Source organism: Haliotis asinina, chromosome 2 (assembly GCF_037392515.1).
Source record: "Haliotis asinina isolate JCU_RB_2024 chromosome 2, JCU_Hal_asi_v2, whole genome shotgun sequence".
Taxonomy (NCBI): Eukaryota; Metazoa; Mollusca; class Gastropoda; order Lepetellida; family Haliotidae; genus Haliotis; species Haliotis asinina.
Genome location: NC_090281.1, coordinates 46,506,111 through 46,524,987, shown reverse-complemented (window position 1 = coordinate 46,524,987; position 18,877 = coordinate 46,506,111). Strand labels below are relative to the sequence as shown.

The following is an 18,877-nucleotide window of genomic DNA, read 5'->3' as shown; positions in this document are numbered from 1 at the left end:
ACAAAATAAAATAAAATTGTTGGAGAAGCTCAATGCGGGAACTAAATCCTTCCTCTTTGACCTTGCGGAGATTCGGGTTACTTCGGACCATGTCCAGGTGGGTTAATTGGTTAGCTCACTGAGATACCACGCAGCAGATTAACAATGATACCCCAGTTAGAGTCTGCTGAGACAATCAGCCGTTGTTTTGTCCCAAAATGTAAAATGTATCATCTTCTAATGTCTCATGAGTTGCCGTGGAATCAAACCGTCTACATTTCGCAGTGTCCCTGGATCATGCAGGCGGTCGAGTTACTGTAGTATCCTCAATGTTTCAGTGTATTATCTCCCCTTATACACTGAATCACACACGCACGCGCGCGCACTCACACACACACACAAATCCGCAGTTAGTGTCGCACTTTCTCAGGGTCGAAAGTAAGCTGCATATTATACGATAAAACCACACATTCTTAACGGTAGAATGACAGAGTTCACGTTCGTTCCGATTTCATGACGAGACGCCCTCTGGAGTCTAAGGGGTATTATGTCCTCTGATCATGTCTTCCTGCAGTTTGTATGTCATACATTTCTTCATGTTTACTCTCAAAATGCCAAAAAGGAGAGACGAGTGAATTAGCTTTACGCCTCACTAAGCAATATTCCAGCTTTAAGACGGCAGTCTGTAAATAATCGAGTCTGGACCAGACGATCCAGTGATCAACAGCATGATACATTTGTCAACCACGTCAGCGATTCTGATCACCCGACCAGGTAAGCCGTCTCTTACGACAAGCATGTGTTACTGAACATGACGATCTATTCTAACCCGGATACTGGTCGCCAACAAAGAAATGCAGTGAGCGAGTGGGTTTCACTTTAACCCAATAATGTTAGCAGTAGCCTAACAAAACCACAGCAGAGGAAACCAGAGATGGGCTTCACACATGAGGAATACATAGGATAACCCCTACACAGACAACGGGTAGATAACGTGTCCTTCGTGAATTAATGCTTTAGGTCTCCGCCAAAAGCCTTGGCATTAACACCTGTAGATAGCTCGGGAACGATGATCCATAATTCATCGAACCTCGAACTCAAAGAAAACTCCAATGCCCAATGTGAATGAAAACCCGTTAGTAAATACGTAACGGTTCAAATATTTGGAGCCTTGCCATCCTAAAACTACTTCGTCATGTTTGACGTTGACGGCGTTGGCGTTATGTTTGCATACTTTAATCCGATCTGTCGAAAAACATTTCATGTCGCATCAGGTGACAAACCATGCATATGCTTGTTATTCATAACTTTCATAACACTTCCTACGCCAATGAGTTCACAGTTACCTTCTTATTGTGTTCATCGGGTGAGAATACATCACGTCCTGTTCATATTTTGTACACACTTTCAACGTTCACTGTACGCAAACCGTTAGGATAGCATAAACAAGGCTACTGGACAATCCAACGCAACACATTCCAATTGAGACCACGATTGTTCAATAACTCTTATTATCCGATTATTTAGTCGAATTAGCCGAATTCTTTCCTTTAATCCACGTTACGATTGTTCATTATGGGTCGGGTTTCAGCTACACTTGAAATGAAGGATTCCATAAGTAATAGCTACCGTGTTAATCTTCTTGTTACCTAAGCTTTTGGTATTTAATACTCATAACGTGTTAAAGCGGGTCTTCGACAGATCTAGCCAGTGATAAGACAATTAAACACATGTATATATACTGCCTGAGGTGCCGAGGTGGAATGGCGTGATGCAATCCTGCCCGGAGAATGTGGTTTAAGAGATTGGGACAACAGCCTGCTGATCGATTAAATCGATATTGCAGACGAGGACAAATTGAAAACTGGGGAACTTGCTCTGTCGCCGCCAGCAGGTGTCGCCGCGTTTCATCCCCGCAACAGAGTGGGAGGCTTTCAAACTTCATGTTTAAAGCTCCCATAAAATAATAGCTACCTCTCGTCGCAATTCTCGTATCGATCTAACCTACAGTAACGAACATTTATCTACATCACACGTTAATGCCACAGAAGTTAATAAAATAAAACAGATGGTATTATCAAACATTCGGAACACACGTCATTAGGTAAAACACATGTCGCATTTCTTTATGGTATATTAACTTCAGCTGGAAATGAAAAATTCTTGAGAAGAGTTGATGACGTAAAACTATATAAGTGAACATTATGTAATAGACATTTGTTGAATACATCTAAAATACATATACTCCTATCAGCAAACAGGTTTATTTACAACAAATTATTGGTTGCGAGTACGTGTGTTTGTTTCGCTCGTTAAATTTCACCCACAGTTATAAAACTACATGATGTACTATTGCACCTGTCTGTCAACCACGGCTTGGTGATGGAGTACATTAGAGCGGTTGCAGAATCTTTCATCAACTACACATGTACACACTCACGTCAACATGGTCAATACTCCGACGGCCGTGCACACCGGCGACGTGTAATTGCATTCGTGAGGGAAACGGCGGGTTCTCTGCCTGAGACATGCTCTGGCCACTGTGGGTGTTTTTGTAGTCGCTCTGAATGGTTAATATTGTTTCAATATTAGTTTTGCAATGACGCCTGTCGCTGAAACGTTAATCGCGAAAAATCGATACACCACAGCACGTAGTCTTACGTCAACGTCAACATCGCGTCACGAACTACTTTTCGTGTCGGATGGAGAGATGTCAACAGCCTTTGAGTAAACAGGTGCGGCTTGGTGTTTGGTTTCCGTGATGCATGTCAAGTTGACCTGACACAAGCCATTCTAACACATGCAAATTACGATTTATGTATAAAACTCAAAATGTACACCTGTATCGAGATTACTACTACAATTTCCCAGAAGTAGGTGCTACTATTTCCCAGAAAACGTCTAACGTTGATTCTGCGATTCGTCTCAGACTAAATTCAGACAGCCCAGATATTAGGGTAACTAAAACCCCATACCCTACTTTTGCAAAAAAACAAAAGGGAAATTAAATTTCACTAGAATCAAATAGGACCACGTGCCATGTGGGAAGTTAAAACCGGGACTATTCCACACTGTTACTGTGTGGGTATAATCATAAATATACAAGTCATGTCAGATTGAGAGTATGGGAGTGAATAATGATTTTGTGGCGCTATTGAAATTCTAATATCATGACATGGGCTCCATTCATCGGCTTCACACTATGTAGGCTATTCGTGTAGGGATTCGAACCCTAGCCTTGGGCAGGTTGACCACCAAGATACCCCAACGCGCGCAACACAGACAGTGAAATTAGGCGTGAAAGAACTCTCACTCGATTTTCTATGCAGATGATTAGATTAATTGTATGATCACCGGGAAGTTGAGATTGATAATACGATGTGCTGTTGAGATGGACTAGTTCCGTGGATATGTGCGCTATCTGAATATCCTAATAAAATAAATAAAATAATATGTACAAACAGTTCCCACAATAAATATATATCTGTACGTTGTGTATTACATGCCTTTTCTCCTTTCAAAACCTACAGCCATTCTTCACAAAATCCAAAACCTGGCTACCATAATGTACCTAAACCCTGCACTACACAATATTTACTTACATCACAACTAAGACCTAGGCAACACAAAAGATATGACTCCGCTATCAGGAAACACGAGAAGTCAATCATATAGTGATTTCAGATGACGTAACCGTTGAATTTTCCCGACGAAAATTGAAGATAAGGAGTTAAAAACAGCTTTTATATGATAACGCTGTGATACCAACAGTAGTTACCAGTAACGAACTATACTCCTTTTACTGCCAGTTATTTCTGAACCTATACACACATGTGCTTGTTCATATTATCAGTCTGATCAATGGATACTACATGCAAATAAATGGTGTAATTGCGACATCACTACAACGGAAAATATTAATAATCCAATGATCATTCGTGCGCATGTTTTAAATCCATTCACCTCGGAGTGTAGTCTCGCGCGCCGATGAAACCACACCACGTGGCGTATTTCATCATCACCAACCTGTCGGGTTGCGGGTTACGGAGTGTGTTGAGTGAGATGATGCAATTCCCAACTTCTGTATGTACACCGTATTGTGATTTTTTTCTACCACGATGTCTTCGCTATGTGTTGTCAAATGACAGTGCCACAAGAGAAAATAAAAGCCTTCATCCGTGGGTTGGCACAGTTGAATATACTAGTACCATGTTGTTACGTTAAACCGTCTTTTGTTGTTGTAACGGAGGTAAACACGCCTGGTTTTCCTCGCGCGTTTCATGTCGACCTACATAATTTTCAGTGGAAGATTAACGCAAGGTAGAACCCTCTACTGTGGTAACAGAAAATTACGGTCTCCAATTAAGGCCAAATTAAAGTCAATTTAATTCTATTTGGGTGAATCTAAAACGGGATGAGACGGGTTGAATGTAAGGCCACAAAATTGTGACTGTAGGGGTGGTTCAGTGATAACGTCATTTAAACAAAAAGAAAAAGATTTACTTACATATACAGACGACAGCTAGAAGTCTTACAGCAGTGCCGGGCTGGTCGCAGTCTGGGAACAGTGGTTCTATGACATAATAAGCAAATGTGAGAGCCACAATTGCTTGAGAACAGGGTCGAACAATCATACACTCGACCCACAATCTCAAAAACGCCAGAAATGGTCCAAATGCTTCAAAAATATAAGCATAATCCGCGCCGGAGCGGACGATGGAGGTGCCGAGTTCAGCATAGCAATAAGCCCCAACCATAGAAAACAAGCCACACAAAATCCAAACAATGAGAGACAGTCCAACACTTCCCGCGCCTTCGACAACACCCTTCGGGCTCACAAATATACCCGATCCGATGATGCTGCCGACAATTACAGTGACACCGTTTAACAGTGTAATTTTCTGCTGCAATTTGACTCCACCGGCATCCCCTTCTGCCTCGGTTGATGCTGGTTTACCGTCACCATTTTCCTGTTTGAGAGGAATCGAGGAATCGTTGAGAGCTTCTGCCATGTTTCCTTCTTGATGGTTAATACGCTCCTAGAGTACAGTTACGTATGACTGGTAAATATCAGGCTTGATATCAGTGCCTTTCACCGAGCGTGTAGTTCTCTGTACACACTGATTTCACTGATAAGCAAGCGTTGTAAGAGAGCGCTACCACAACGTGCGTGTAGCTGCGTAAACTATCAATGGAAAACGTGGGTTGTGGTCACGTCACTATATCATGCGTATCACGTGATCATGCATTTGTTGCGCGCTGCACAGCGCCCCACTTCATGCTTGACTAAATAAGGAACCCATGGATCAGTCAACTTCACGGCCATCAGTAACTAATAGTATACAGTTTAAACACGCCCTTTCTAATAAAATCATGAAAAAAAATTAACATCAATTGCTGAAATCCTAGATTCCATACCCCGTGAAATATCAAATTATGAAAACAAATTGGATATTTCCATATCAACATCTGTTTTCACTTTGCTGCGTATCTTACACAATTGTATCGCTTGGTATTACAATTAAGCGATAATAACCTTATTATTCGAAAATGTACAGGCAATGTGACAATGTCAGCACGTATCAAAATATTTTTATGTAAATGAATGTACACTTTGGTTCAATGGCATCAGCAAATGATACAGTATGTTGCTAGTTTTTGTTTCGAAATTCTCAAAGGATTAATCAAATTAATTATTGTTAGGTATTGAGGTTGTTCCACAGTATACGGGTTTGTGGCACGTTCTGACCGTTTATCTTCCAGAAGGTAAAAAAAACACCACGGTGCTGTATTAGAACTATTTCCCCGTTGCATGGAGAGAAAGAATGCATTTTTTGTAATTTCACAGATTTATTTCTATGGCCATAATTAATCTTTTGAGAATTTATTAACAAAACTAGCAGCGTGTGGGAACGCTATTCGTGTTGTATCAATCGAATCCTGCCTAAAATTTCTTTCATGGCAAATCGAGTTGGCAAGTCCATATTCACCTATGTTCAAGATGAGAGAAATAGAGGTATCACGATGGTGTGCGCCGGATGGGCTTTACACATATTACCCACGAGTGGAATTGAACCCGGGTCTTTGGTGTGACGAGTTAATGCTTTAACCACTAGGCTACCCCCACCGCCACGTTTTGAGGCAGTTGGGTCTACTCTAGTGGTTAAAGCGATAGCACGAAAGACTCCGAAAGCGTTCGTTCATGTCATGAGTGGTTGAACGAGGTTTTACGCCATTTTGTAGCAATATCACCCCAGAAATGGGCTTCACACATTGTACCTGTGTTGGGAATCGAACCCGAACCGTCCTGTCATGCGTATCCCAAGAAGTTTGAAACTGATTTTTGCTTTCATCGTACTCATTGTGGGATAGACGTCAGTGGCGCTGCACGTAGAATCAACACTAAAGTTGACATGATTATGTTTAACATGCCATAACCAGTCTGAAATGTGTGGACTACAATCTGGGTTAAAGCTGCACAGACAATATGACTTCTTGTGTATCGTATCCAATAACCACCCTCAGTACGTGTTTTTGTCAGTGCGTGTGTTAATACTGGGAACAATAATGGGGTGACTCGCCAAAAACATCATCGACAAGAATCCTGATTTACTCTTAAGCAGAAAAAGTACCCTCGGTATGTATTTTTATGTTTACATAATTATAAGTATCCTGTGCAAAGGCTGGGGGTCTTCTGTGACAACCCGTGAAGATCCGAGCTAGAATTAGTCTTCAGCAACCCAGGTATGAAAACAAGTGCGAATTATTAAGTCACACTGCCACTGAGACAAGTCGCGTAACAGACCGCAGCGGTGAGAAGAGTATAAGCTCGTCCTGAAAGTTGATATTTGTGCTTTTGTTCAATTCTACAACCTTCAACGAACCAGGGGAACGCGTTTGACCAAGGTAACCCCGTGTTAACCTGATTAACAGATGTATATTGGTTTACGCCATTTTGGGCGACTAAACCCCGGGTGTTGTAATCTGGTTATCAGCCTATAAAGTGACGTCATTGTTATGCTTATTACCTCTATTGATCGATTCAGTCATAAATAAATGCTTATTTGTGAGTATAATTATCTAGGTATCGATGGTACATGTGTATATCCTGATTGCACTTACATGTCATTTGTCCATTTAAGTATACCGTAGACTAGTTGCACCGTTGAGTATTATTTTTAACAACTTTTGTTGTTCTTTGCATGTTTTTGTTTTGGGTTAACCAGAAAAAAAAGTACAATGGCAGCATTTGTCATGTAGGGAAACACCTGCTGACGCGTCACATTTACTGCTGTGAGTTGCCTCGTGACAAAGTGCCGTTGTCTGGTCTATTTCACAGTCCCGCCACCACATTATTCCCTACTGCCTAGCCCTCCCTGCAATGCAGTCTGTCTCACAGTCCCGTCACCACATTATTCCCTACTGCCTAGCCCTCCCTGCAATGTTGTCTGTCTCACAGTCCCGTAACCATATTATTCCCTACTGCCCAGACCTCCCTGCTGTGCTAAGGCTCTGATTGAAGCAAGTCCAGATTTCCCCAGGTTCAGGTCCATTGAACAAACTTTATGGGGCGGTGGGGTAGCCCAGTAGTTAAGACGGTCGCTCCTCCTGGACCTGGGTTCGATTCCTGTCATGGGCTGAATGTGTGAAGCATTTCTGGTGTCCCCCGCCGTAATATTGCTGAAACCAGCGTAAAACCATACTCCCTCACTCAACCAACCAAGTATGCAAAACATTTAATTCTTTCGAAACCAGAGTTTGATGATGAGTAGGTTCGATGAATAGGTTCGATTCTCTCTCTCTCTCTCTCTCTCTCTCTCTCTCTCTCTCGCTCGCTCTCTCTCTCTCTCTCTCTCTCTCTCTCATAAGCTTAACATGTGTAACACACTGTGGTATATCATATCATACGTGTCAATGTACACTAAATAGGACAAAATACTAGTCTATGCATGCCTTGTCACTGCATCAGCTTGTTAACCCCGTCCAGGGTGGATCTGAGAATCCTCGTTGTCAGGGAAACTGTAGTGACACGCAATAATTCTTCAGGATCGCTTCTGTAGCATCGATAAAGGCACACATTTTAATACAATCATGTTCAAGTAGAGTGCAATTTAAATGTGCTAGGTTGGCAGGTGTCAGGTCTACTTGGCATGCATCACAAAAACCAAACACTGATTAATGAGATAAAAGAAATCGATATTGAAGTAAAAATATGCATTAACTTCACATTCACACGCACACACATGCCTCTCACATTCACATTATCACGCTAAATATGACTAATATGCGAGGTCTCTTTGTAGCGAGTGGTGCCTGCTGAAGCAGTTTACGACGGTTTCGGAGTGTGAATTGGTAGTACGTGGGTTCGGGATTCGTGAAGCACTTACAGGTGAGATGTTTAGCCAGCGTCTAGACGCATTCAGTGGTGTCAAACTGTTTGTCCACACTTGTCGCGTTGTTGTCTCAGGCTCCGCTCACAGTCAGCTCCTCTAGTCTGTCGGAACACACCGAGTGTCTTTCCCAACAATAACTTACAACGAAGTCGGAATTTCTCGGATGAAGGAAACATCGTCCTGTGTTGTTTCGGCATGTATTGCAAGTGAAAAGCGAAACAGATATTTGGACTGTAAAATATCTACCACGCCAAGCATTAAAAATAAACTTTCGGGAAAAAGAAAGTATATACCTATTTGGGATGCTGGGAAAACATGAAACAAGACACAGTTATTCATGGTGACATGATTATTGTAGACGAGTATCACAGTTATGTTACGGAACTCTCAGTATTCCCACTACGGTTTCCACGTCAGTGTTTATTAACGTTGTGATAACGGTTCGATTTTTTGGGTAAAATCCTTTTTGCTGCACTATACTTTGCTTTGTCCTACACTATACGTTTTACAGTCATCGCACTTCATCGAGAACAACTCATTTCACTAGTGTTTTCAGTGATATATATACTGAAGAGCTAAAGAAACGCAAGTTTCGAAAAAAGAAAGCGTCCTTGTTTATATCGTCTATTTAGAAAGCCAGACTTGTGTTCCTTTGATGTTCACTATATAGATATTCCTTTTGCGCAACTGGTTTGCTTTTAACAGTGGAATCTGTCTCAACAAACAATTGAGACTGGTTATTCTCTGGCATTTACTTTTTATATTAACTCTATCCATTCAAAAGGGGCGGTAGGGTAGCCAAATGGTTAAAGTGTCCGCACGTCACGAAGAAGACATGGGTTCGATTCCTCACATGGGTACTCATAGAACACCGTCAAACTACCTGCCCCCTCTCCACCACGGGCACACCTATGTTATACCCTCTTGATCTGTCGTGCCTCAAGTGAGTGAGTTTAGTTTTTCGCCTCTTTTAGCAATATCACGTCGGCGGACACCAGAATTGGGCTTCGCACATTGTAACCATGTGGGGAATCGAACCTGGGTCTTCGGCGTGGCGAACGAACACTTTAATTACTAGGCCACCCCCACCGCACCTCAGTGAGAGAGTTTGTCGCCGCTTTTAGCAATATTCAAGCAAAATCAGGTATCATACCTCAAGGCAAATGTTTTATCCAACTATCTATTTAATGCAAAATAACGAAACACTTGTTTCGTGCTGAACAATGCACGACGTCATCTGTAACAGCTCGCAACAACGTATCGATACCCATGCTGCTGGCATGACAACAATGGCAAAGATATCAGCATTTTTAAATCTACGCAAAACACACATGGTGTCATTTGAAAACTATTTCTCCGATGCGATCGTGTGAATTCTGTTTTGTTTACATGGTTAAAATAATGCAGTTTTTATATCAGTTATTTATGCACACTAGTGTTTTCAGTAAAGTAGATGTAAGGTGTTTTATGATGGTACCCCTATTCAAAGCATAGCTTTATTTTGTTTCTAAACTGAGGGACAAAAGAAAGTACACCCAGTGTTTTCTCTCTACATCTGACAGGTGACAAAGACTGTCGTTAAACTTACATTGTAAATTTAAGTAGAAGTCTTTCCCGCAACAACCTGTAAAACATTTTGTGAGGCCGGGTTTTGTGAGAGGTTTGCCCGGTTAACTGAAGAGTGAGTGAAGGAGTTGGATCTTATGTAATTTTAGCAATATGCCAGCAATATCACGGCGGGGCACACTAGCTTCACACATTGTATTAAATGAAGACCGGTGTAGGAAATGAATTTACAACCATATAACTGATACTGTGTCTACAAGGAAACTTGTGTTGAACAATGGAAAAGTTATTGATTTTATATTATTACATCCAAGTCGCCTATCACCAGTTGTGCATAATCGCGTATTCTTGTTACAATGTCATAAAGAGATGTACAAATATCCTTTGAATGCCAGTACAGTTCATCTCTTTATATTTCGAGCAACTTCTTTCTTAAATCATTAACATGTGAACAGTTAAATGCTATTTTTATATGCGATATGACCCTTGGGACGATGACGTATTATAAAGTTCCAAGGTTTCGAAAACCTGGAACAGTGCATTATTAACGTTCACTCTGATTTACATAGTTGGCGAGAGAGCAAACCAAATCACAAATTATTCAAATGCATTGAATGGCCTGCCTGGTCCTATGTGAGTGAGTATGATTTTACTCCGCAATATATCACGACGAGGACACTAGAAATGCCCGGGCATCGCACATTATAAGTGATTCTTACCTGAGTCCTTGTGGCAATGTCTTTAAGCGCTAGGCAACCAAGCAACCGAATTTCCTCATCCACACGCTCTGCCTCTCCAGCAAACTAGCCCGTATCAATTCCGCCATACCCCATCCCCCAAACCCAACCTAGAATTACCTCCACTGCACATTGTAAATACACATTTAGTGTCTACATTTCCATCGTAACAAATAAACCCATTCAAAATGAAAAGGAGCCCCAGCGAGTAGAACCTGAGGAAATGTGGATTTGCTTCCTTTAGAGCTTTGGCATTGCAGAGAGGGCTAGGCTGTAGGGGAAAAAAATGTGGTACAGTTATTGTGAAACAGATCAATGAAGGCCCAGTAGGAAGGTATTGTCCATATTGTACTATCTTACGAGGAAACTGTGACCTGACTATGAGGAAATCATCCTTGACCTAATTACTCGACGAGATTATTTGTGAAGTGTATTGCATGTAACCATGCAACCATGTAACGTGCATCTGATTACCTGCGATAGTGGGTCACGTGTTACCGGAAGCTAATACTCTTGAAAAATATTATTATTCACCCGAGAATAGATCCAAATCACTTCTCGTTGCCAAGTCATACTGCAACGTCACACATTATTTGGAACTCTAAAGGGCATGACTTAAACATAAGATTAAAAACACAGTTTGCTTTTGTCTTACACCACAGTCTTTCAGCTATATGAGGCCAACTCATGAATAACCGATACTGGCCAAACAAAATCAGTGACGGATGTGAACAGCACACCACGTCATCGGGGTTCGATGACGTCATTTTTTTTTCGAAGGCGTCTCAGATTTGTACCACTAAGTTCTCTTTGTGTGTTGGTTATCTTAGCTGCTGACCGATTTAGCCGCCTCTAGGGTGAGTGAGTCTAGTTTTCTGCCTCAAAATTTCAACATTATCACTACGAGAGGACAGCGTTCGAAATGAACGACAGTCGCTTGGCCCGACGCCGACTGAAAATCACTCGGATCCACAGCTTTTGTTTTCTGCAGGTCCTTATGGCACACAGCTTTTCACCCCCAATAACTGAGAGTATTATTTCCATATTTGGATATAGGGCCTACATATTCTGATCAGGACCTGTAACATTTTATGGTTGTGGACCCCCTTTCACCAAGCACAAAGGTGATCGTAATTCACTAAGGTAACCTCAGTGTAGTGTTCAGGAATGGGAGTTAAGATTAACCTTAGTACAGATTGCTTCATGAAAGGAACCCGTGGTTCCTTAGGGTTGCTTTTTGAGGATTATGGGCAAACGCTGACAGAAGACACCAGAAATGGTCTTCACTTGTACTCATCAGAATCGAACCAGGATCTTCGACGGAACGAGCGAACGCTTTAACCACTAGGCTACCCCATCATCAGAAAATCGATACATTGTTCACACACACGTGTCACTGACTATATACTCACAAGCCATAATTTGTGTCATATGATCATCTTGTGTATGCATAAATATTAGTATTCTGTAGGGCATTACACACGGTGATGTGTGCCATATCGTATTTCTGTCAGTCACCCCACACCCTCGTGTCGTGCACCATCTGTCGTGGTGGACAAGTGGACAATTATTATATTTTCCTCATGCCTTTTCGAGTATTATCTTGGTGGTCCTGACCCAGGTTTTCACAAGACTGACGGCCTTAGACTGTCCGCTTATCTAGATTTGCCCCTTTAAAGTGGTGTAGCCAAGGTGGGGAAAGCGTCCGCTCGTCATTCGAAGACCCCGGTTCGAATCCCCAGAGTACAAAATGTGAAGCCTATTTCTGGTGTACCATGCCGTGATGTTGCTGGAATATCGCCAAAAGCAACGTAAACCCAAACTCACTCACTCCGCGAAGTATCTTCGAGATGGCCAATATATGTTTATCTAGGACACATGTAGCGGGAAGATCGGATTGTGGGAAAAGCCGCAGCTTGGTACATGAAAATCATAGGATATGATTGTTTGGTCACTGAGCGACCGTAAAAAATATCCTTTGCACAACAAAATTCCCACGACGTTCTTCCAATCCACCTTGAAATGTTAATGGTGGGTCACCAACAGGCTTATTTGTGCCAGTGTCAGAGTTCAAATCCAACCAGTTAGTACATTTTGGGTTTTTATTTTAGTTTTGGGGAATCATTTTAATGCTGTTGTAAGTTTCACAGCAGAGACATAGAATTCGCAAAAATCAGTAACACCATGTTGAATATTACGTTAGTGCTGTGTGGTAGCCTAGATTCACTCGACAAATTCAAACTCAAGGTTCGAATCCCAACGCGTATACAGTGAAACCATTGCTAAAAGTGGTGCAATACTTAAGTGTCGGTTGTTTCAATTGTTGAAGACGTGTTTTATAGATCGGTTGACAGTTTTATAAACACCTGTCGTATTTTATTTCTTATCTGTCTAAAAACATACTCGGGCATTAAACGAGTTTATGTGTTGAAACTAAATAGGTAAAAAAACCCAGATGTGTCATATGCTTTTACGTGATGGAGTTCACACGTGCAAAGCTGACCTCCGACCTTGATATTCCTGGAGTCACGTACATGTGACCTGGTTTGGTAGGTCATTGAAGGTTTTGAGTGATTAAGTATGGTTTTACACCGCAATATTCCAGCAATATCACGGCGGGGGACATCAGCTCACACTTTGCACCCACGTAAGGAATCGAACCCGGGCGTTCGGCGTGACGAGCGAATGCTTTAACCACTAGGCTAGCCATCCGGCCGAAGGTTTTGACACGCGTGTCTACTGCAGCATGCTAACGAAGCATCAGAGAACGTCCTATTACCTACAGGAGCTTCTCATACAGCAATACAATCCAATGTGGAATTACCATTTTAGATCTTTGCCTTGGTTTCAGAAACAAGTGCTGCAAGTGGTTCACGGTATACCTAATGCTTCAAGCGTTCGCTCGTCAAGCGAACCAACCGACCGCTTTTGAGTTCACAAGTTGCATAATCTTCGTTGTGAAATTGCTGGAATATTGCTAGAAGTTGCGGAAAACAATACTCGCTCACGCTTTAGTTCACAGTTCAATTTCAATCAATACCCAATCTATTTGCAACAAAGTTTAACATAGTCGCCTCCTGAATCACTCCGGTCTCAGATTGTTGAAGACCAGTTCTAACCCTAATCTTCACGGGTTATTTTGGTGAATCAATGGACCTGACGTCAATGTTGGGCGGACATTTTGTTAGGCATCTGATATAGAATATGGTAAGTATATGCATCGTTATGCCATTCCAGTCACGCTCGAAAGTACAGTAACAGCTGGTCCACTGATCATGACAGCAGATTCATAACAGCGTTTATGGAGGATGGTTCAAAACTGATACTTACAATTACTATCAGAAATAAAGTTATCTTTTTCAACGAAAAATTGCAAATATTTGTCCACAAAAATCCATAAGAATGATTCCCCAGCATTCGCCCCTTACCCGGTGAGCTTGTGTCGAAATAACACGAGTCGTCACGAGCTGGTGTCGGATGAACACGAGTCGTGCCGAATGTCACAATTTGGGTCGTTGAGTTTGTTGCGTGTCAGGTCGCTTTGTTGTATATCGGGTACATATTTGTCTTTCAAACCCGGACGTTTGACGCAAGCCTGTGTTAGTTGCTAGGGTTTTCTCATTCTCATTTCAGACATGGCGGTTGTCAAGGCCAACGCTGGGTTTAGTTTCAGTTAATCTTGAAGTGGCTCGACTGACATATCACTCCCAGCAACCACTGATTTCAGTACAACTCATGTTGTATTTTTACATCAGGACTCCTGAACAGAGTGTGTGAGTCAGCTATGTTTAACACATCTCTAGCTATGTGGTTGGCTGGTTGATGGTTTGGCGTGTAACATCCCACTCAGCAATGTTCCAGCTATATGGCTGTAATATACTTTTTAAATAATCGAGTCTGGACCAGACAATCTAGCGATCAACAGCATGAGCATCAATCTACCTAATCTAACCAAGTCCGACATTCGAAATTCGAACCCCAAACCGTCATCATGGGTTGCTCGTGCTCCAAAGGGACGTAACTGACAGAAATTCAAGCGCCTGGACCACCCGAGTCTCACCTACCCCTCCTCAAACCGTAGGTCTCCTTATCTAATACACGCACGCTCGAACAGATCCCCAGTCGTAAGTCTATGTTAAAGTATGGGTGTTACGATTATCTTAGCGTTACGATCATCTTAGAGTTACGATCATCTTAGAGTTACGATCATCTTAGCGTTACGATCATCTTAAGAGAGCTCATAAGAGAGCTTCGAAATCTAGGCCCAGGGTTCCAGCATGTGTAAATGTAGCTTACGGCCACATCAGCAATTTTGTGGCAGCTATCCGCCGCTGACGATGAAGTCGTGACAAAGTGGTGGTTAGCAGATTGATCAGGCTCAGCAGCTTCGTTGGTGGTAATTCATCCTATCCTGTCAGTCTGGGAACGTGCTCATAATATCCATCACTGGGCCAATACATGGTGACTGAGGATGTGTAGAATGCAACCTGACGCTAATACCAACTAGTCGATTAAGTCGATTTTATTCATTGCACAAATGCATTAAATCAACGACCTGGTGTATCACACCCATGAAGGTCCTGGTTGGAATAACCATGCTTGTCGTCAAAAGGCGACTATGCTTGTCGTAAAAGGCGACTATGCTTGTAGTCGACTAACGGGATCGCGTGGTCAGGATAGCTGATTTGGTTGAGACATGTCATCGGTTCCCTACTGCACCGATCGATGTTTATGCTGTTGATCACTGAATTGCCTGGTCCAGACTCGACTGTTTACAGAGCGCCGCCATACAGCTGAAATACTCCTGGGTGCGGCGTGAACCTAAACTTACTCACTCACCCGATTAGTGTATCATTAATATTCAGGTCCGATTACTCGGTTGATTAGATGCCATGTGTTCGAAACAGTGCTAGGAGTGGCGTTAACATGCAAGCAAACAAACAAACAAATCCAAAAATAGATGTCAGCTGATGTTTTATGTTAGAACTATGGTGACACCAGTATCATGTTATAGGACAGTACATCAATTACACTGTATACCGTGACAACATCTATTAACATCACTGACGGCAACAGAAAGAAAAGGTTGCGTCATATAGAGTGTGGATTGCATCACCATTTTTCGTGTACCTTTAGACGTGGGCGTGTCTCGTCGACTTCACCACACTGACAATAATCGATACAACGCACGAATGGCAGGATTGCAAATACTTGGGAAGTCACGCACTACGGCTTGTCTTGGTAGCCGTACTGCTCAATGGAACAACAGTGGTGAAACGTAAATCGATTACTGTTTTATCTTTTCCAAAACAGTTCCTAAACATAGTGACCTGATTCACGGACAATGTTTCGGAGTACTTGTCGTCTTTCGTGTTGAGGTTATAATAAAGTGATACAAATGACTCTTTTTGGAGGGTACTGAATAAACTACTCAAAATTATCTACACGAACCCTTTACTACTTCCTGTCAGCTTGTTGGTAGCTGACTTGATTCTTTAAAGTATAGAATTACTGTGCGTGTGTTTAGCCTTTAGCACAGCCTTTGAGCAAGGCTAGCTTTGACCCTACCACTAGATTTGCATGGGTGTGTGAGTGAGTTTAGTTTTACGCCGCACTCAGCAATATTCCAGCTATATGGCGGCGGTCTATGCGGCGGTCTATAAATAATCGAGTCTGGACCAGGCAATCCACTGATCAACAGCATGGACATCGATCTGCGCAAATGGGAACTGATGACATGTGCCAACCAAGTCAGCGAGCCTGACCACCCGTTAGTCCCGTTAGTCGCCTCTTACGACATGCTTTTACAGCAAGCATGGGTTGCTGAAGACCTGTTCTGCCCCGGGCCTTCACGGGCTAGATTTGCATGCGTGTTGATGGCAATAGATAACATGTAAATAGTTTCTACAGGAGTGAGTGATTTTAATTTACTCCGCACTCCAGCTGCATGGCGGCGGTCTGTAAATAATCGAGTCTGGACCAGACAATCCAGTGATCAATAACATGAGCATAGATATGCGCAACTGGGAACCGGTGACATGTGTCAACCACGTCAGCGAGCTAGAAAATTAACAAAAATAACGCATTGTCCCTCTAATAGACTGGGGTTCGTACTGTCCGCTTTAAAGGAGAAAATTACCATACATCCATTGGCTTAGCATTGAGTATAGCCTTGGAGCAAGGCTACCTGTCCCCCAATAAAACAGTTCTTCCATGTAAGGCTTTGTTCATCAAGCAGTGAACGGGTATCCGGTAGGGCGAGATGACTGTAGCAGAAGCTATTTTCAATAAAACTTATCGTAAGTGTGCAAGTAGTGTGAAGATCGGTATTTTTTCCTTCAGCCACAATTCTGAATATATAATGCCTTACGTTTATTGATCGTGGCTGCACTGTTTGAAGCTATTTATGTTTCCCTAAACCACAGTAATCAAAAAGAATTATTATTTGAATTTATATTTTTTTCTGGGTCTAATGTCGAAAGGTGTCTAAAATATAATTTCATTAATTTGTTCATTGATATATGTCTAAAGCTATTCGAAAATAATATCATGTCGATACCATACCTCTTTTAAGAAGTGTCAGTGAGTGAGTGAGGTTTGCAGCCGATTTGAATAGAACCACAGTTGTGTATCAGCGTCTTCATATTGGTCATCTCGAAAATACTTCGCAGAGTGAGTGAGGTTGGTTTTGCGACCCTTGTAGCTATATACTAGCAATATCACAGCAGGTAAACCGGAAATGGTCTTAACACACGGTACCCATGTGGGAAATTGAACCCGGTTTGGTCGTCTTTTGCGTGACGACGCCGAGCGACCCGCGGTATTGGTTAGGTGTGAAATATTAAAGAACCATGAAGGAGATGATAGGGGTTTGAACCCAGAATCAAACTGTACATGTGGCACAAATGAGAAAAGAATCGGCTTAGAAAACTGCGCGGTTTAAGATGACCTGATTCCACCTTCCCTTCGTGTCTGGCTTATCTGACTGCAAGCAGATGAGTATCACACGCAGTATTTCTTTTGTTTGTTTGTTTGTTTGTTTGTTTGTTGTGTTTAGTTTATCTGTCGTGATGAGGTAGTAGGAACAGGAGTTTCAGTCGGATACTGTGACACGTAAAGTAGGTGAAGGTTTAGGCATTGTTGTAAAACGGAAAACAAGACGCCCTTGACCTTGATCTTCACTATCGAAACTAAAACGGTACATTTGGCAGCAGACTTCATCAGCACCGTTTCAGTCGTTCAGACCGTAGCTTTTGATCTTCTACTTTCGCTTGCTGTAGTTACTGCGTCTCGAATACTTCACGGGTCTGTGCATATACTCCGTGAGTAAATACTGCATATATTGATTAAGTCCGATATACGATCGAGTGGCGAGGTGTGACTTATTTTCGGCTGCTAAACAAGTCGGGTCTTTTGTAAGTTACGGAAGCACACGATCATTTACGTTCGGGTACGAGATTTGACGACTGACACGGACGTGAAGCTCAGCCAACTTAGCGCATGCAAGGACGTTTTTCTAAACCTGATACGCTGTGTCGGGCTGTCAACACAAGAGCGCGACGTGCACGGTGTGCCCCCACTGTGCCAACTTTTGGAAAATAAGGGATTCAGTCGAAAGAAGATTAAGAGGATTAGGGTTTGGCACCTGGGACCCAACTTTGGTCCCCCAACTCCACGTTTTGGTGAAATAAATAATGACTCAAAATCAAGGATACTGTATAACAGTTTATTCTGCATCATTTCCATTCTTCTTGTTACATGTTAATTGAATCAACAGAATCAGTCATACACGAAATCTTCGCTCTTCAGCTTTTTAATAAATACACACATACCTAATTCATTCTTACCATATCTATTAGTGTCGGTAGTGATTGGTCTAAATGCTGAATGTTTTCGCTGCTTGCTGAAGCAGGCCGTCGCTTGAGTCCACAAGATGGCGTCACAGTCAGTACTTTGTATGGCCATCATTGCCAGCAATTACTGCTCAGTACCGTCCCGGCACAGGCTGGATAGTTCGACAAAGTCGCTCTTGTGGAATTCTTCCCCGCTCTTCCTGCAATGCTATTGTCAGTTGTTGAAGCGTTCTGATGTTGACGTACACATCGATAGAGGTCGTCCCATTGGTGTTCTGTCGGGCTTATATCTGGTGATCGGAAAGGCCCTGGCAAGTCATCGAGGTCAGCAACGGCAAGGTAACGGACC

General features: G+C 42.3%; 1 protein-coding gene across 1 annotated transcript in view; it reads right to left on the bottom strand.

Annotated features, from left to right (window-relative positions):
- Positions 1 to 5,179, bottom strand: part of LOC137273803 (large neutral amino acids transporter small subunit 2-like) — a 41,979-nt gene extending 36,800 nt beyond the window's left edge. Inside the window, exon 1 of the mRNA XM_067806662.1 lies at positions 4,487 to 5,179. Within this exon, the coding sequence (XP_067662763.1) occupies positions 4,487 to 4,991 (505 nt within the window). The 5' untranslated portion in view covers positions 4,992 to 5,179. The remainder of the gene's footprint in view (positions 1 to 4,486) is intronic.
- Positions 5,180 to 18,877: the final 13,698 nt, after the last annotated feature.